This window comes from Aquarana catesbeiana, linkage group LG13 (genome assembly GCF_042186555.1).
Source record: "Aquarana catesbeiana isolate 2022-GZ linkage group LG13, ASM4218655v1, whole genome shotgun sequence".
Classification (NCBI taxonomy): Eukaryota; Metazoa; Chordata; class Amphibia; order Anura; family Ranidae; genus Aquarana; species Aquarana catesbeiana.
Genome location: NC_133336.1, coordinates 60,369,396 through 60,390,174, shown reverse-complemented (window position 1 = coordinate 60,390,174; position 20,779 = coordinate 60,369,396). Strand labels below are relative to the sequence as shown.

The 20,779-nt window shown below is 44.0% G+C and overlaps 1 protein-coding gene across 6 annotated transcripts in view; it reads left to right on the top strand.

Annotated features, from left to right (window-relative positions):
- Window positions 1-20,779, top strand: part of SYNE2 (spectrin repeat containing nuclear envelope protein 2) — a 582,128-nt gene that overhangs the window by 148,904 nt on the left and 412,445 nt on the right. For all 6 annotated transcript variants that reach the window (XM_073609718.1, XM_073609721.1, XM_073609720.1 and 3 more), the window contains exons 20-22: window positions 8,262-8,420; window positions 16,613-16,786; window positions 17,415-17,549. In XM_073609718.1, the coding sequence (XP_073465819.1) occupies window positions 8,262-8,420; window positions 16,613-16,786; window positions 17,415-17,549 (468 nt within the window). The remainder of the gene's footprint in view (window positions 1-8,261; window positions 8,421-16,612; window positions 16,787-17,414; window positions 17,550-20,779) is intronic.

Sequence of the window (20,779 nt, the reverse complement as noted above, 5' to 3'; positions counted from 1 at the left end):
ATGTGCAATATAGTATCTTTGGGCATATATTTGATTCTCAAAATTTATCAAATTATTTAATTTGTAGTGCACTTTATATGTAACCTATTCTGCATTTTTAGATTGTTCACACTTATTTGTTTTTCAGCACTTATCAAACTATTTATCTGGTAGCACACTTTTTCTATGTACATTGAGGGGAAAAAGTATTTGATCCCCTGCTGATTTTCTACATTTGCCCATTGACAAAGAAATGATCAGTCTATAATTTTAATGGTAGGTTTATTTTAACAGTGAGAGACAGAATAACAACAAAAAAAATATCCAGAAAAACACATTTCCAAAAAAGTTATAAATTGATTTGCATTTTAATGAGTGAAATAAGTATTTGACCCCTTCGCAAAAATGACTTCCCAGATAGCAAGGATAACTTGCTACACATTTGTGGCAGTATTGAATTGTAAATCTTGTGAACTTGCTGCACATCTTCCCTGGCAAGTTGTACACTTGCAGAGCACTTGAAGCACAAGTTCTAGTTGACACTTTTTCAATTTGTAGCAAATTTGCGTGTTAAGTCTCTACCAAGAGCAAATTTGCAGTGGTTAAAACCCCCGGCAAGTCTATAGCCAGAGTTATGCAAGTCTCAATTTTTGGCAAGAAAAAAGAAGCTAGCAGCGCAAATCTATAATCCCACAATCTGATGACAGTGAACCCACTGCTATTAACCGAATCCCTTACTGTACACATGTAAAATACTTTTAATCCATTGCATAAAATCCTCTATCATACAAAAATTTTGTTTCTATGAAAACAATTAAAGTGTAAATGCTGTTAAAAAAAAGTGCAAAAGAAAAACTGTGTGCTGACACAGTGAACAAAAAGTGCTTAGTGCAAGAAAACATTATTCATTAGTAAAGTGCATGCATCAAAAATTCATATGTGTTCAAAATATTTGCTGTCCATTTTCCAAACCCATGAAAAATCCAAGATTATTATCAATTTCTTGGATTTTTCCTGGGATTGCAAAATGGACTTCAAATATTTCGAACACATATGAATTTTTGATGCATGCACTTTACTGATAATATTTTCTTGCAAAAAGCACTTTTTGTTCACTGTGTCAGCACATAGTTTTTTCTTTTGCACTTTTTTTTTTAACAGCATTTGCACTTGGTTTGTTTCATAGAAAATAATTTTTGTATGATAGATGAATTATTTTATGCAATGACACAATGCATTTCACATGTGTACAGTAAAGAATTAGGTTAATAACAGTGGGTTCACATTCACCAGATTGTGGGATTATAGATTTGCACTGCTTGCTTCTTTTTACTTGCTAATTAACTGGTGATCATAGGCATGCGCAGGGGGTGTGCGCTATAAACAAAAAAATTGCGACAATTTTGGAAAAAGACTCATTTTTTACTTTTTGCTATAATAAATATCCCAGAAAAAATATTTTTCCTCAGTTTAGGCCGATACGTATTCTTCTACATATCTTTGGTAAAAAAAAAAAAAAAAAAAATCGCAATAAGTTTTTATTGATTGGTTTGCGCAAAAGTTATAGTGTCTACAAAATAGGGGATAGTTTTATGGCATTTTTATTAATATTTTTTTTTTTTTTTTTACTAGTAATGGCGGGGATCAGCGATTTTTATCATGACTGCGTCATTATGGCGGACACATCGGACACTTTTGGTGCCATTGCCATTTGGGGACCATTCATATTTATACAGCGATCAGTGCGATTAAAAATGCATTCATTACTGTGTAAATGTGACTGGCAGTGAAGGGGTTAAGTTAACACTAGGTGGCGCTGTAGGGGGTTAAGTGTGTCCTAGGGAGTGATTCTAACTGTGGGGGGGGTAGTGGCTGTGTGTGACACAACACTGATCACCGCTCCAGATTCCAGGGAGCAGTGATCAGTGACAGTGTCACTAGGCAGAACGGGGAAATGCTTGTTTAAATCAGCATTTCCCCGTTCTTCCTCTCCATGAGACGATCGCGGGTATCCCCGCGGACATCGAGTCCGCGGGACCCGGGTTCACACTCACGGAGCTTGCGGCGGGTGCGCATGCGATGGCACAGCGGCAAATTTAAAGGGACGTACCTGTACGCCAATTTGCCTCTCCGTGCCATTGTGTTGACGAAAATCTACATGCGGCGGTCGGCAAGCGGCTAAGACAAAACTGATATTTATAAAATATTTATTAAAATATTTGAATAAAATCAATACATAACACTAGATTACATCTTAGTAATTTTTTTTTTTTTTTTAGGGCGAACATTTAACAAAACATAAAAAAGAACATTTATAATATGAAAAAGAACATTCTCAATAAAAATGATACAAAAAAGAAACCACAAAACAAAAATTGCAGTAATATGCAATACAATGTGAAACAGTGATGAAGTTGCACCAATTCAAGAAGCTAAACAGCAAAAAGACAAATATGCATAAATGACTATCCCCAATTTAAAAAAACAAAAAAATACAATAATATGTGATTAAAAGTGCTTGAATCAAAAGCAGGTATTCATCTGATTTTACATTAAAAAAAAAAACAATAAAATAAGTCCCAAATAAAAAAAAGTGCATGTGCATCAAAAATGTGATGAGATGTGAAGATCATGTGCTCAAAAAACAGTTCTTTAAAGTTGTGAACACAATTATTCCCACCATCCGGGCATCCACCCTGAGTATTCCCCAGCAGCTCACCTTTCACAAAGACCACAACAGGTCTAGTGGCGCTTTGGTAAACAAATCCTTAATGGCAGTTCACGTTCCACTCTCCTCTCCTCTTCTGCATCAAAATTCACAGCTGGTCTGACAAGGCTTTAATATATGGATCCTTAATGGAAAATCACATTCCACTCCCCTCTCCTCTCCTAAAAGTGCCACTAGATCTGTTGTGGTCTTTGTTTAAGGTGAGCTGCTAGCATATAAACAAGGAAAAATAAGACATGTCAAATTGTGCCCCACAATGGAATATTAAGGTTAGTAACTCTTAGATTTCTACCTATCCGAACTTCATATCAGATCTCATCAGGGGCGGACTGACCATTGAGCCACTCGGGCACTGCCCGAGGGCCCTGGGCCACTAGGGGGCCCCATCAGGGTTGCCAGCCTCAGTAAAACCAGGGACAGTATCTATAAATCTGTGTTTTTTTTACATCTGTCTGTGTATACTGTGTGTACATGTATGTGTATACTGTGTGATTGTATACTGCGTGTGTTTATATTGTGTGGCCCCATAATCTCTGATTGCCTGGGGGCCCCATAATCTTCTATTGCCCGGGGGTCCCATGAGTTATCAGTCCGCCCCTGGATCTCATGGATACCACTCGCCTCTCTGCACACCACGCCCCAGCACCAATTTAAAGAAAAACCTTACACACAGCAGGAAGCAATGATGAAAATTCAGCTACAGTGGCAGGGCTGTGTTTTGGCCTAGGCCGACAAGGCCTAGGCCTAGGGCGGCACTTTGCGGGGGGCGGCAAAAAGGGCCGCCCCCCCGCATGAGATAAAGCCCCCCCACCCGTCTTGCTGATTCCCGGCTCCCGCTGCCGCCTCCCGCACACTTGCAGCCCACGGCGGCCGGCTTTCTCTAGCGGCGCCACTGTGTATGGGCGTGCTTGGCAGAGGATGGGGGCGTGTATCTCACGCCCCCCTACTCTCTGACAAGCACGCCCCTACACCACGGCGCCGCTACAGAAAGCCGGCCGCCGTGGGCTGCAAGTGTGCGGGAGGCGGCAGCAGGAGCCGGGAATCAGCAAGACGGGTGGGGGGGCTTTATCTCATGCGGGGGGGCGGCGTGTCACTCGCGCCCCCATAAGCAACAGGTGACAGGTGGAGCCTTAAGCTCCGCCTACCCTCCCCTGCACTTGCATCTTCTCCTCGGCCCTGGGGCTGTGACGTCAGGAGGAGAGAGAGGAGCACGAGGGAAACCCCCAGGACAGCAGGTACAGTGTTTTAATAAAGTATATCAGTGTTATGGACACTGGCAGCATTTGATGGGCACTGGCAGCATTTGATGGGCACTGGCAGAATTTGATGGGCACTGGCAGCATTTGATGGGCACTGGCAGAATTTGATGGGCACAGTGGCTGCATTTGATGGACACAGTGGCTGCGTTTGAGGGCACAATGGCTGCATTTGATGGGCACGGTGGCTTCATTTGATGGGCACAGTGGCTGCGTTTGAGGGCACAATGGCTACGTTTGATGGCACAATGGCTTCATTTGATGGGCACGGTGGCTTCATTTGATGGGCACGGTGGCTTCATTTGATGGGCACAGTGGCTGCATTTGATAGCACAGTGGCTGCATTTGATGGGCACAGTGGCTGCCTTTGATGGGCACAGTGGCTGCCTTTGATGGGCACAGTGGCTGCATTTGAGGGCACAATGGCTGCGTTTGATGAGCACAGTGGCTTCATTTGATGGGCACGGTGGCTTCATTTGATGGGCACAATGGCTACGTTTGATGGCACAATGGCTACGTTTGATGGCACAATGGCTACGTTTGATGGCACAGTGGCTGCGTTTGAGGGCACAATGGCTGCGTTTGATGGGCACAGTGGCTGCGTTTGATGGGCACAGTGGCTGCGTTTGATGGGGCACAGTGGCTGCGTTTGATGGGGCACAGTGGCTGCGTTTGATGGGGCACAGTGGCTGCGTTTGATGGGGCACAGTGGCTGCGTTTGAGGGTACAGTGGCTGCGTTTGAGGGCACAGTGGCTACGTTTGATGGCACAGTGGCTGCGTTTGATGGGCACAGTGGCTGCGTTTGATGGGGCACAGTGGCTGCAATTGATGGGGCACAGTGGCTGCAATTGATGGGGCACAGTGGCTGCAATTGATGGGGCACAGTGGCTGCAATTGATGGGGCACAGTGGCTGCAATTGATGGGGCACAGTGGCTGCAATTGATGGGCACAGTGGCTGCAATTGATGGGCACAGTGGCAGCATTTGATGGGCACAGTGACTGCGTTTGATGGGGCACAGTGAGACCCCCCGTGATAGCATTAAAACTCAGCAGCTAAAAATACTGTAGCTGCTGACTTTTAATATTAGAACACTTACCTGTCCAGGGATCCAGCGATGTCGACACCTCAGCCGATTTTCGGATTGGCTCTCGGGTTTTGCCACTATCATTCATGGTAAGGGAAACCGACCGGTTCCCTACTGCACATGTGCGAAGCGTGTTGCACTTTCTAAATGGCCCAGTGGAGGAAGGAGGAGGGGGGGCAAACTTCAGAGGGGACAGCGCAGTCTCCCAGAAGTGGGGAAGGGTACCTGTCAGAAACAGGTACCCGTTCCCCCCTGAAAGGTGCCAAATGAGCCTAAAGAGGAAGGGGTGTTGTTTACAGATGATAGGGTGGGTCTTAAACAGGAAGGGGTGTGGCCTCGGCAGGATGGGGTGGGTCGTATTTAAATTAGGGGGGTGCATGCGTTTAGTCAGGCCTAGGGCAGCACAAAATCTAAATACACCACTGTACAGTGGCCCCTGTGGTGGGATGACTATTAGGCTGGATTCACACCTATGCATTTTTAGTGCTTTTTGCATTTTGCAGATTTGCACTATCGAACATGTTCCATAGGAAACCGTGTTAAGTGGACTGTAGTGCAAATATGCAAAAAGCACTAAAAATGCATAGGTTTGAATCAAGCCATACACAACATAACTGAACCAGAACTGGCAGCAGACTTGCAGAATGTTTGAAAGTTGATCTGGAGTCATGCAATGCAGACTTGCTGCAATTGTGCAACAAACTTGTGAAGCTTGGCAAGTCTATCAAGAGCTTAGCAAGTTATTTTCAAACTTGCAGCACAATTACTTGCTATCTGGGTTAGTACTTGGTGGCAAAACCCTTGTTGGCAATCACAGAGGTCAGACGTTTCTTGTAGTTGGCCACCAGGTTTGCACACATTTTAGGAGGGATTTTGTCCCACTCCTCTTTGCAGATCCTCTCCAAGTCATTAAGGTTTCGAGGCTGACATTTGGTAACTAAAACATTCAGCTCCCCCCACATATTTTCTATGGGATTAAGGTCTGGAGACTGGCTAAGCCACGCCAAGAGCTTAATGTGCTTCTTCTTGAGCCACTCCTTGCCTTGGCCCTGTGTTTTGGGTCATTGTCATGCTGAAATACCCATCCATGACCCATTTTCAATGCCCTGGCTGAGGGAAGGAGATTTGAAGGTGCATGGCCCCGTCCATCATCCCTTTTTGATGCAGTGAAGTTGTCCTGTCACCTTGGCAGAAAAACACCCCCAAAGCATAATGTTTCCACCTCCATGTTTGACAGTGGGGATGGTGTTCTTGGGGTCATAGGCAGCATTCCTCCTCCTCCAAACATGGAGAGTTGAGTTGAAGCCAAAGAGCTTGATTCCTCTGAATCATTCAGATGTTCATTAGCAAACATCAGGCAGACCTGTACATGTGCTTTCTTGAGCAGGGGGACCTTGCGGGCATTGCAGGATTTCAGTCCATCACGGCGTAGTGTGTTACCAATTGTTTTCTTGGTGACTATGGTCCCAGTTGCCTTGAGATCATTGACCAGATTCTCCCATGTGTTTCTGGGCTGATTCCATACCATTCTCATGATCATTGAAACTTCACAAGGTGAGATCTTGCATGGAGCCCCAGACCGAGGGAAATAGGCTGTTATTTTGTGTTTCTTCCATTTGCAAATAATCGCACCAACTGTTGTCCTGCTCTCACCAAGCTGCTTAGCGATGGTCTTATAGCCCATTCCAGTCTTGTAGGTCTACAATCTTGTCCCTGAAATCCTTGGACAGCTCTTTGGACTTGGCCATGGTGGAGAAATTGTAATCTGATTGCTTCTGTGGACAGGTGTCTTTTATATCGGTAACCAGCTGAAATTAGGAGCACTCCCTTTTAGGCTGGGTTCATACTGCAACATGCTCCGTCTCACAGCAGAAGTCTGGTGTGTCTCTATTTACGGTTCAGGTCCAATTTCAGCCCGAATTTTGGGCTGAATTTGGACCTGAAATGGACCAAAAGATGCACAGGACTCCTGTGCAATTCGCACCGGAGAGCCGGTCACAATCTCCTTCTATGTGAATTGGATGTGGAGAAACCCTGCATCCAATTCGCAATAGTGTAAACCTAGCTATAAGAGCCCTTTCACATTGTGCCGCCCCGGGCGTCAGCGGTAAAGCGACGCTATTTTTTGTACCGATTTACCGTCGTTTTAGCAGCGCTATTCAGCCGCTAGTGGGACAGTTTTAACCCCCCGCTAGTGGCCGAAAAGGGGTTAGATCCGCCCACAAAACGCCGCCGCAGCGGCGTTTTGTCAGCGGTATAGCAGCACTGCCCCATTGATTTCAATGGGGAGGAGCGGTGAATTCACCGCTCCTTTACCGCTCCAAAGAAGCTGCTGGCAGGACTTTTTCTGACGCCCTGCCAGCGCACTGCTCCAGTGTGACAGTCCTCGGGCTGTCACACTGGAGTGAATGGAGCAGCTGTTTTAGGGCAGTTTGCAGGCGCTATATTTAACGTTATAGCGCCTGCAAAACGCCCCAGTGTAAAAGGAGTCTTAGAGCGTGCTCCTAATCTCAGCTCGTTACCTGTATAGAAGACATGTATAGATATGGGAGCCAGAAATCCTGCTGATAGGTGGCCAAATACTTATTTCACTTATTAAAATGCAAATCGATGTATAACTTTTTTGAAATGCGTTTTTCTGGATATTCTTGTTGTTGTTCTGTCTCTCACTGGTAAAATAGACCTACCATTAAAATTATAGACTGGTCATGTCTTTGTCAGTGGGCAAACTTACAAAATCAGCATGGGATCAAAGACTTTTTTCCCGTGTGTGTGTGAGTGTGTGCGTATATATATATATATATATATATATATATATATATATATATATATATATATATATATATATATATATATATATATTGTATAGTATGTATATATACTTTTTTTGTTTTTATCTTTGTATTCAGATATGAAATAGGTGCAGTTTTGGGTATAAATAATCACACTGAGCACAATTCCTATCCTGTTCTTGGACAATAAACATCTGCAAATTCTATGATGATTGGATCAAGGTGTTGGTACTACCTTTGTTGATATGAATGTTGGGTATGTTCCTTACACTCAGAATTTAAATAGGGGCTTGGAGATGCTAGGAAACATCTGCAGCATTACAGAACAAGTCCAGATGAATGTGACTACTACTAGAGATAAAAGGTCCAGTTTTGAATTGATTATCCTTTCCATATTTTATAAAATTTGATCTTTCCAGGATTTTTATGAGAATGGGATTTTTCATCAAGAGGAACTTGCCAAAGCGGAGATGACTGTCCATGCTGTGGCCCATCTTATTCTCACTCATAAAGACATGCAGCATTTCAGTGTTGATGGCCTGAAAAGGAATATAGTCCAAGCTCATGAGAAAGTTCAGGTAATTTGAATTCTGTCTAGTTCAATCCACTAATACCTTGTGTTCAGAAACAAAGTGTATACAATTTCCCTGAGTGGGACCAGCTGAGCTTGGTATTGAGAATGGGACACTTATGAAGTCACCTGTACAACATAAAGATCTCCTGAAAATTTGACCGAAGTAACAACAAAAGCAAATATTATGTGATGCTTGTTAAAGCAAACAAAAATGTAATATATTGTAGCTTACCAGTCCTTAGATGCGACAGCTGCAATAGTTTTTTCTTTTTTTTTTTTTTTTTTTTTTTAGATTCTCCTTTTATTTTCACAAGGTTTAGAAATGCTTTAAAATTTAACTCCAGGTTGTAGTAAAAATAGTAACTCCTTGCAGTGGACCCCCCTTCGCTCTGTAAGGGTTCGATGCGCATTTTGTCTAGGTGGTGATGGATAAGTGACGGTTCACACAGGGGCGGCACGACTTGCAGGTCGCCTCACAGAGGCAACCTGCACAAGACTTGAGCGGCAACTTGCAAAATGACTTCTATATAGAAGTCAATGCAAGTCGCCTGAAGTCGCCCCAAAAATACTACAGGAACCTTTTTCTAAGTTGGAGCGACTTGCGTCGCTCCTATTAGAACGGTTCCGTAGTACAGATCGGGAGGCGACTTGTCAGGCAGCTAGGTCGCCTGACAAGTTGCCCCTGTGTGAACCGACACTTAGGTGAATTACTTACTTTATTCCTCACTCAATTGGCAGCTGGTGCTGTCATCGATTGTCCTATACTGCCATAATGTGGACGGACCTTCTAAGTCCTTATTGGTCCTGCATTGTTCATTAAGACGTCAGAGAACTTCAATTACTTGGGCATCAAAGTAGTAGCTTTGGGTGACAGATCTTAGAAAGTGGGGGAAGGCTGCGGGATTGAAAAATAAGGTATGTATTTCGCCTCATTGTTATATCCACTAAATCAAAGCGCATTTAACACTTGCATTGCAGTGGGTTAGTGGGTTAGTTTTTCTCTAGCCTGGAGTTCAGCCTTGTCAGGAACCATGAAGCAGATGGAGACAGAAAATGCAGTAAAAATCACATCTTTTAATAAAATGGTAAAAATGGTACAACTGGTAAACGTAGTCAAAACATAGCCAGGGTTCGGTAGCCAAATTGGGTAGTCAGAATAAGCCAGGAAATCAGGAAGCCAGAGATCAGTATAGTCAGAGGCAGTAGACAGGATCAGGAACCAGAAGGGACGTCAGCCAGGCAAGTCTTTCAACAGGAACACGGCAGAGAGCCTCTAGATATGTTGACCAAGGCGAAGGCAATTGATGAAATGAACCATGCAGTTTCAATAGCCAGAAGGGGCTGGCTGTGGGCTTGACTGACGAGCAGGAGATGATCAACAGATGAGCCACTGTGGAACGATGAGTACTGGCAATTAACCGACAGCTGAGCACAGAGAAGGAAGGGCTGAGAGCCCAGCCCTGACAAGCCTTAAGGGTACTTTCACATGGGGGTGGTGGGTCCATTAGTGGTAAAGCGCCGCTAGTTTTAGCGGCGCTTTTCGGCCGCTAGCGGGGCGCTTTTAGCCCTCGCTAATGGCTGAAGAAGTGGTTAATAGCGCCTGTGTTGCGGCGCTCCCAAATCGTTTTTCAGGCTGCCCATTCATTCCAAAGATGCTACTTGCAGGACTTTTTTTCCTGTCCCGCTAGCGTACCACCCCAGTTTGAAAGCACTTAGGCTTTCACACTGGGGAGGCATGAGAGGCAGTTTTCAGGTGCTTTACATGCGTATTTTTAGCGCTAAAATGCCTGAAAACTGCCTCAGTGTGAAAGTAGCCTAATGCCCCGTACACACGGTCGGACTTTGTTCGGACATTCCGACAACAAAATCCTAGGATTTTTTCCAACGGATGTTGGCTCAAACTTGTCTTGCATACACACGGTCACACAAAGTTGTCGGAAAATCCGATCGTTCTAAACACGGTGACGTAAAACACGTACATCAGGACTATAAACGGGGCAGTGGCCAATAGCTTTCGTCTCTTTATTTATTCTGAGCATGTGTGGCACTTTGTCCGTCGGATTTGTGTACACACGATCGGAATTTCCGACAACGGATTTTGTTGTCGGAAAATTTTATATCCTGCTCTCAAACTTTGTGTGTCAGAAAATCCGATGGAAAATGTCCGATGGAGCCCACACACGGTCGGAATTTCCGACAACACGCTCCGATCGGACATTTTCCATTGGAAAATCCGACCATGTGTACTGGGCATAAGTCTCCCTAACAATGCATAGTTTGCTCAGGTAGAATTAGGTCCAATGGGAACAAACAAGTTCTTTGTTAGGGTTCAGATGCATGTTAAGGGTTATTCCACTTAGTGTATTCTTATCTTTGCTAAATTATTATTATTATTTAATATTATACAGGATTTATATAGTGTTGACAGTTTGCGCAGCGCTTTACAACATGAGGGCAGACAGTACACTTATGCCCCGTACACACGGTCGGACTTTGTTCGGACACTCCGACAACAAAATCCTAGGATTATTTTTAGACGGATGTTGGCTCAAACTTGTTTTGCCTACACACGGTCGCACAAAGTTGTCGGAATTTCCGATCGCCAACAACGCGGTGACGTACACCACGTACGACGAGACTAGAAAAGGCCGGTTCAGAACCAAGCGCGGCACCCTTTGGGCTCCTTTTGCTAATCTCGTGTTAGTAAAAGTTTGGTGAGAGACGATTCGCGCTTTTTCAGACTCGTGGCTTTCAGATCGTTTTCTGCCGTTCAGTTTGTGCTTGTGGGTTTGTATCTGCTCTTCAGTGCGTGCAGTCAGTTCGTATCGGAGTTTTCTGTGTGATCTTGCCCGCTCGTTGCTGTTTTTCAGGTCGCTCTTCACAGGCCTTGCTGTTCTTCAGTGCGTTCTGTTACTTCGTTCTGAGCAGCCGACCGTTTTCTAGCCATGTTTCGTATGCGTACTCCTCGTACAGTTCGTGCTGTGCGGGGGCTTGGTGTTGGGGTCCTGACCTTGACACAAGTCCAGTCCATGAACAGGGTGGGGAGGAGTTCATGGACCAAGAATTGGTTGCTTCAGCGTGACCAGTTCTCTCATATGCCTTTGCTCTGTGAGAATAATCCTGATGATTTCAGGAACTTTCTCAGGATGACGGACCCCATATTTCACCGTTTGTTGGCCCCCTATATCAGCAGGCAGGATACCTGCATGAGGCAAGCCATCACTCCGGAGCAGAGGTTGGTCGCTACCCTGCAGTATTTGGCCACAGGGAGAAGTCTGCAGGACCTCAAGTTCTCGACAGGCATCTCCCCCCAGGCTCTTCTTTGTGGACATTTACTGCTTGTGTTTGTTTGAGCTGACCCTGACAGAAATGTCGTGATTGTGTAACCTTATACAAAGCACTGTTGGCTGTTATTTACTAAATGTAAAGACACTTTTCACTACAAGTGCACTTGCAACTGCACTGAAACTGCACTTGTAGTGCAAAGTGGATTTGCCCTTAGGAAATAACCCCCATTTTCTCATAAAACAACAATTACATCACCCCAAAAGTGTTGTAGCGTTGAGACAATAATCCACATATTCTTGATGAGCAATCTTTTTAATACCTGCACAATCACATGTGCATTTACCAAAGGTTTTTCTGACAAACCAACATGTTTGTTGTATAACAATTTTTGTGGTGTCATTATCCAAAATCAAAATGTGCATTTTATAGAAAACAGGCCTGTGTAAAACCCACAAGAAAGACACAAATCTTGATCTTACAAAGTTCACATTTGGTAGAACCTGAAGGCAATATCAGACATGAGTATTTAGGAACTGTGTTTGATATTGCGTTCAGATGGGGGGAAATCACCCCTGGAAAAGCCAAATTTGGAAGATGCACACAAATTTCACAATGTCAACATGTGCGACCTGCCATCACGGGGGATCAAGGGATGTGTTTTGGGGGAGAAAGCCCTTCCTCACCGCTACTTTATTATTGAGGAAGGTGTTGCACCCCCAAAACGCGTCCATTGATCTCCCGTGATGGCAGATAGCACATGTTGACACACTGTGTGCATCCTCCAAATTTGGCTTGGGGAAAAATCACAAAAACATTTTGCACATTGTAGCAGACAAAAGAAGAAAGTGATTTGGAGGGGCTTTAAACTCGCCCCAAAACATCAATGATGTTTTTATATTTTGGAATAACATCATTGATGTTTTGCTTGATGTTTTCCAATTGTAAATTACACCCCATGATCTCCCCGATCACGATCTGGGCACTTTCTGATGTGAAAGGATCTTCATCCACAACCTCACGATCACCTAAAAAGAGAGGAACCCCAAAATAAATTAGGTCTAAAAAAAATGCCGCCATCCATCTCTTACGTGAGCCTGTGGTTGCAGACACTCACCTGTTGTGGTGACTACTTCCACCACGTCTTCTTCCTCCTGCTCATCTTGTGTTGGGTGGATTTCCCCTTCTTCCGGGGGGGGCTCTGGTCTCCTGGGATGAGGGGTGTCCTCCGAGTCTTTTCTCCCCTATGTAAAACAAAAATGGTATACTTAGCACACAGATATTTGATGGCAGAACTATAAAGATGAAACATTGCTTGGAAGTGGGGTACAATGATCTGTTTTAGCCGAGTTCCAAGATGTAGCTTTTTTATTGGCCTTTGTCAAGCTGCAATACTTTACCTGTTTTGTACAAGCTTCACAGATGGAGACCCCCCTATAGTATACACTGGAGCACCTGTGTGGCCCCCCTACTAAAAATGGTGTTCTTGTGTCCCACACTAGTGCTCCAGTGTCCAGATGTGAATACAGCTGCTGAGTGTCCTCTCCTTACACACAATCTAGTTTGCATTTCATTCTAGTAACAAAGCCATCTACACAACCCAATTCTTTGAAGACAAGTATAGGGCCTCAAAATGGTGGCCAAATGCATATGGCCTAAACAATGGTATTTTATAGTCCGAAATAAAAATGTGTGATCCGAACTAATAATGTGCCCATGAACATGAAAGTTGCCATTTTAAACTGTACAACAGTTCCTAAAAGCACATGGAGCAGCACGAACGTAATAAACACAAGAACAATAGGAACACAGCACAACTACTTACTTTTTTGCAGCACTCTCCGGATCTTTCTGTACTGCTCATGTTCTCGTAATTTCAGGTCCGACCACCGCTTCCTGAGCTGATCTTTCGATCGTCGTACCCCGAATTTCCGGTGCAGACTCCTGACCACTTTCGCCATGATCTTGGCCTTTCGGACATTGGGGTTGGGGTAAGGCCCATACTTTCCATCATAGTCGGCCTTCTTCAGGATGTCCACCATCTCCAACATCTCCCCAAAGGACATATTTGAGTCCTTTAATCTCCTTCTGGATCGGGACGTTTCAGGCTCCGGCCTTTCCTCCTCCTCCTCGTTGCTGTAATTAGCACGATCCTGCTGTCTATCCGCCATGTGCTCTTCCTCCACTGCGCAAAGGGGCGGGGAATAGAATAGAAAGAACGTCAGGGGCGGGCGGAGTTTTACGCATGCGCAGTGTGTATAAATCGTAACGCGCGCGTCTTACGTACGATCTGTGAGCGGAGGAAGGAGCATCGGAGACGCCGATCGGGCTAACGAAGGTAGGATCTAAACTTGGGCCTATACTGCTTCGAAATGGAAGCCTATATTGTAACAAGATTAGGGGAGTTTGGCCTGACATTAGGGTTTGTCTTGTGTTGTGTCTTGCAGAGAAAATGGATGGGTTCAACGACCACAATTTCCTGCCCCTGTTCATTGACAAGTACAGGGAGCTGCCCTGTCTGTGGCAGGTCAGACACCCCCACTATAATCACAAACAGAAGAGGCAGGCAGCGCTGGAGAAACTGCTGGAGTTGGTGAAGCCGATGGTCCCCACAGCAACCATCCCTTATTTAAAAGCTAAAATTGGTGGCCTGAGGAGCACATATCTTAGGGAGCGCAAGAAGGTCACGGATTCCCAGAGGTCCGGAGCTGCAGCAGATGACGTTTATGTCCCCAGGCTGTGGTACTACGAGAGACTGCGATTTCTGTCAGACCACACTGAAGTCAGGGAATCCCTCTCTACTCTTCCTTCCACTCTTCCTTCCATACCAGCTGAGGCTTCTGATGTCCAACCTGGGCCTTCCAGCCAGGAAGAAGTGGAGGAGCCCAGCTGGAGTCAGGTATAGCATTCTTCTACAGATTTCTGGGCAATAAAGAAATGATGTTTACTATAGATGTTATTATTGATCATTAATTGCTTATTAAAAAAAGTGTTTTACATATCAATAGACAGTAGTGGGCACCCAAAATTGGGACAAGAATGCAAAATGCTGGGCTCAGAAGGATAGTCTGTTATATTTGTTAACATTGAATTTGCAGCAGTCAGGAGGTGAAAATTGTGTGTGATTGATGTAAAAAAAACTAAAACTATGTCCCTTTTTCATACACAGAAAGACCTCAGCCAGGAGGAGGCTGTGGAATGTGGCAGTCAGGAGGAGGCGGGGATTAGTGTCAGCCAGGAGGAGGCGGGGATTAGTGGCAGCCAGGAGGAGGCGGGGCTAAGTGTCAGCCAAGAGAAGCCTGGGACAAGTCGCAGCCTGACTGAGTCTCAGGTTCCTCCCCTCCACCTGCCATACAAAAGGGCCAGGAAGGCCACTCCCAGTCCTGTGCAGGATTCAGCATACAGGCTGATCCAGGAGGCTTCTGCGTCCCTCAGAGCCTTCCCCAGTCCTGAAGAGGCCTTTGCCTGCATGGCTGCCACCAAATTGCAGGGCATGCAGGAGGGCCAACGCAAGATCTCTGAGGACCTGATTTATAAAGTCCTACGTAAGGGGGAGAGTGGGGAACTGACACACAAGACGGATGTCATTGAGATCGACGATCCTCCTCCTCCTGCTGCCACAACTCCACCACCACAGCCAAAGGCTGGAAGGAAGCGTGGAAGGAAGACCTGAGAGTGATGACCCTGGGTTCAGTCTGGTCTGACAAAAGCTGCAGTCTCTCGTATGACCACAGCCTGGGGACACAGATGTCATCTGCTGCTTTCCGGATCTCTGGGACTTCTGGACCAGACTGCCCTCCCTTAGATATGGACTCCTCAGGCCACCAATTTTGCTTTTAAATAATTGATGTGTGCCCTGGGGGTCCAAGGCTTCACCCACTTCTGCAGTTTCTCCAGCGTTGCCTCCCTCTTTGTTTATAGTTGTGACCCCTTAATAAAATATTTTTAGGTAAATTCTACTCTCCTGTGTGTGTTTTCATCCAAAAAGGACAGTTTGTTGGTGACGATTCAGGTACATTTCTAAAGTACAATGTGAAATTAACAAGGGACAACAACACCAAACAATCTCCTACAGATTAAATAGAACAACATATCAATGGTGTTGTGGGAACTTGTCACAAAAAACACACAAACATTTTCGGGAGTACAAATCAAAATCACCAAAAAAAAAAATTAAAAAAGAGAAACACAAAAAAAGATTCTACATTAAAGTCAAAAAAAAAAAAAAAAAATATGTTGTCAGATGTGAGAAATCAAAATATATTGAGGGAATCCCGATAAATAGTAATGAAAGAAGTTTGTGAGAAGTGTGTGTGAATATGAGCATCAAAACGACTTAATTCTTGTCACATTATAAAGAAGAAGAGAGTGCGCTGTATTAAACCATTTTGAACATTGCAGCGTGACGAAAGTACTGTATCCATTACGAACGCTAAGTTTACCAGAACAAGCTGTCCCGTGTCGGAATTTCTTCTGAGCATGGGTGGCACTTTGTGCGTCGGAACAGGCCACACACGGTCGGAATTGACGCGATCGGATTTTGTTGTCGGAAAATTTTATCTCCTGCTGTCCAACTTTGTATGTCGGAAAATCCGATGGAAAATGTCCGATGGAGCCCACACACGGTCGGAATTTCCGACAACACGCTCCGATCGGACAATGTCCATCGGAAAATCCGACCGTGTGTACGGGGCATTACAATACAATTCGATACAGTAGGAATCAGAAGGCCCTGCTCGTTACAGCTTACAATCTAGGAGGGAGTGTTAAGTGCCAAACACGTCAAGCTGTGCTTTAGTAATTAACTTAGATTGGTTTTATTTTACATTTTGTATCAGGCGGTAATATAAAGTATACAGTGTTTGTATTAAGAATGGACCTTGAAGTTCTAACTAAACATTTCTCATTCAGGAGTTGGTGTCCAGACTGGGGTTTGCCCTGCACCCTCCAGAGAAACCTTTGCTTGAAAAAGACATCAAAATTAATTTTGAGAGGTCAAAGGGGGACCTGGAAACGTATATAACAAGTGCGATGACACTGATGGGACAGAGAGTCACCCCAGAGGAGTTCATTTCACAGTATGAGGTTTGTGTTTCTTTATTTTCACTCATTCTTTTGTATTTTACCACAAAAATTTATGACCCTATAGTTAATACCTTGCTGGATTTGGTGATGATGTTTGTGAGTTGCCTAGCACTGAATATATTCTTTGCTTTAAATAGTGTTATGCCGTGTACACACGAGCGGAATGTCCGACAGAAAAAGTCATCTATTCCGATCGTGTGTATGCCTCATCGGACTTTTTTTTTCGAAAATTCTGACGGACCTAGAAATGGAACATGTTCTAAATATTTCCGACGGAACCAATTCCTATCGGGAAAACCGCTCGTCTGTATACTGTTCAGACGGACCAAAAACGACGCATGCTCTGAAGCAAGTATGAGACAGAAGCTATTGGCTATTGGCTACTGGCTATTGCACTTCCTTTTTCTAGTCCCATTGTACGTCACTGCGCTCTAGATGGTCGGACTTCGGTGTGACCGTGTGTGTAGGCAAGACCGCTTGAGCGGAATTCCGTCAGAGTTCCGTCTAGGACACCTTCGGAGTTTACTCCGATGGCAAAACCGGTTGTGTCTACAGGGCAGTAAATCTATTGTCACAGTTAAAACTGTAATTTCTTAATACCTTCAATTTTTTATTTATTTTTGGCTAGGAAACTGTGGGCAAGTTTAGCGTCCGAAAGCTTGAAAAATTCTTGAAAGCTGCAGATCAAATGAGAACCATTTCTTCTGATAAGGAGAAGCTGGCAGTAGATGAGGTCAGCGATGATCTTCGTCACAGATGGAAAGTGAGTACTGCTTACTGCTCATTCTGTCTACTAACTAAACTAATTGCTTAACTGCTCCTGTAAGTATCACTAGTAAGATGGGTATACACTTCTAGACCCAAGATGGCATTGGCTCACATTATTTTTACTGAGGCAACACATTGGGGTTGATTTACTAAAAGTAGAGTGCAAAATCTGGTGCAGCTCTCCATAGAAACTAGTCAGCTTCCACGTTTTATTGTCAAAGCTTAATTGAACAAGCTGAGGTTAGATGCTGATTAGCTACCATGTACAGCTGCAACATATTTTGCACACTCCTCTTTTACTAAATCAGCCCCCATGTTTAATGGTGGGGGGGAGGGCCTAGATTTAGAAAGGCAAGCAATATTCCCATAGCACACATTCCTGGAGTAGGCCAGCCATACACTATACGAAAAATCTGCGGAAATTCAGTCATTTAGACAGTTTGTTCGTTTTTCGGCTAGTTAATGGCCACAAAATCGATAATTGTTGGGACGTTTTTGAGCCTAAAAAACAAAGGAAAAGTTTGAAAATTTTCTGCCAAACGAATGATAAATTGAAAGGTTAAAGGGGTTGTAAAGGTTCGTTTTTCATTTTCTAAATAGGTTCCTTTAGGCTAGTGCATTGTTGGTTCACTTACCTTTTCCTTCGATTTCCCTTCTAAATAATTTTTTTCTTTGTCTGAATTTCTCACTTCCTGTAAGCTTGCCCCCATCATCCGAGCCGTTCTGGCTGGGGGTTAGTCAGCATGCTCGCCCCCTCCCTTGGGACTACATCCCTGCGGGGAGATGCTGTGAATGTTCCCCGTGAGGATGTAGTCCCAAGGGAGGGGGCGAGCACGCTGACTAACCCCCAGCCAGAATGACTCGGATGATGGGGGCAAGCTTACAGGAAGTGAGAAATTCATACAAAGAAAAAAAACATTTAGAAGGGAACTCAAAGGAAAAGGTAAGTGAACCAACAATGCACTAGCTTAAAGGAACCTATTTAGAAAATAAAAAACGAACCTTTACAACCCCTTTAATGTATGTCCCGTCCGAACTGTTTGCACTAGGTATATGTAAAAAAACAAACAAAAAATGCAATCCATTATGTCCACTGAATGATTTATCGGTCATTACACGGTGGCACTATCGTTTGCGCTTACGGCCGAATGTTCGTTTTTCGAAAATGGGTTCGGCCGATTTTTCGTATAGTGTATAGCCAGCATAAGAAGTAGGTTGGTGCTGCTGCAGTTGTCAGCTTGAAACTGATAACGTCACAGATTATTGTACATACAGTATTACCAGCACACCAGGGATCTTCAAATGTTCAAACATTTTATTTAAAGATTTGTTGTGCTGTTGGTGGAAAATTAGTGACAGGAATCTGGAGTAGTGGATTAACATCACATTTTGCGTGCAAATTGGCAAAAGTGCGGGTAAAACTTTAGCTCTGTTACAACAGGCTTATGGTGAGGAAATTAAGTGTTTTTGAATGGCATTGGTTGTTTAAGGGATGGTGGGAAGATGTCAATGATGATACTAGAAGTGGGCAGCCAAAAACGCAAAGTATGGATGCAAATGTGGGCGGAGTGAAAACTCTTGTAAGCTCATGCTGGTGTGTTCTTTTGATCACAAGGGGATAGTTCGCAAAGAACATAGTACAATGGTTAGCCAACATTGTTACTTGAAAATTCCCGAAAAGGTTATGGGAATTTGTTTGGAGGCAAAGACCAGAACTCTGGTCTGACAAGTGGATCTTCCTGCACAAACATATTTTTTTTTACAGTCCTTTCTAGGAATTAAATTGTCACACCTCGTACATCAATAGTTTTTCTGCCTGTTTGTTGCCCATGTATTGTTACAGGTGCCATGTTCTGTTGAATTGTATATTTGTTGGCCTTATTTGTTGCCTGCCCACTGGAAGGCCCCGTTCACACCTGAGCGATTTTCTGCTTGAAGCTTGTAGCTCTAAAACATTCAACAAGCCAAATCGCATTCATTTCAATGGCCGTGTTCACATCTGAGTTTTCTGTTGCTTGAAGCAAAAATGCCTGAGGCTCCATTCATACCTGAGCGTATCCATTTACTGGCGTTTTCCGGGCGTTTTTCTTTCTTTTTTTGCAGCTTTTTACAAGCTTTTTTAAATGCATTTCAAAAGTGTATTACAAGCATTTTACAGCTTCAGCCATTTTTGTTTAGCCAATAGCACAGAGAGAGAGAAAATTAGGGGTTGAGAGCTGCTCTTTGAGCAGAAAACGAGGGACAAAACGCTCGTTAAACTCTCAAGCAAAGTTTCTATTGAAGTCTATGGGGCCATAAAAGCTTGTGATTTGCCAAAAAGAAGCTCATGTACAATTTTGAGTTTCAAGTGTTTTGCTTCAGGCGACAGAACGCTTATATTTATACAGAGGCCATTAAAATTAATGGGATTTGGCTTGTTGAGCTTTTTAGAGCTTCAAGCAGAAAATCTATCCGGTGTGAACGGGGCCCGAAGCTCAAAGTACATGAGCTTCTTTTTGGCAGATTACAAGCGTTTTTGGCCCTTCACTAAAAATGCCTGACTTGAGTGTTTTTAACGAGCGTTTTGTCGCTCGTTTTCTGCTCAAACAGCAGCTCTCCACCCCTAATTTCCTCTCCCTCTCCTCCCTCGGGTGCTTTCTATTGGCTAAACAAAAACACCTGAAGCTGTGAAATACTTGTAATACACTTCTAAAACACTTTATAAATGGCTGCAAAAAGCTTATAGAAACGCCAGTAAATTGATACACTCAGGTGTGAATGGAGCCTGAGTCTTAATGCCTACTTATTGTAATAACTGGCATTGTGTTGTCCACATATTGTCACATTTGACCAATTCTTACCATGTAAAACTGGACATTTTGTCAGAAACCATGAAATCAGGCCGAGACAGAAGTACAGTTAAATCACACTTGTTTAATAATAAAAGTAAAATTAACAAACACAGTCAAAACATAGCCAAAGTTCAGTAACCGGAACGGATAGTAAGCCAAGCCAGAAGTCAGGGATGTAGTGGAACAGCAAGCAGGAACTGGAGCCAGAAGGGATGTCATCAAACCAAGTCTTGAACAGGATCGCAGGAGATAGTTTCTGTGATGTTGACCAAGGCGAAGGCAGAGCTTCTCTGGACTGGGACGGCTTAAGTAGGCAGGACTGACGAGCAGGATATCATCAACAGCTGAGTAACTGTGGAGACATAGGAGCTGGATATTAGCCAACAGCTGAGTG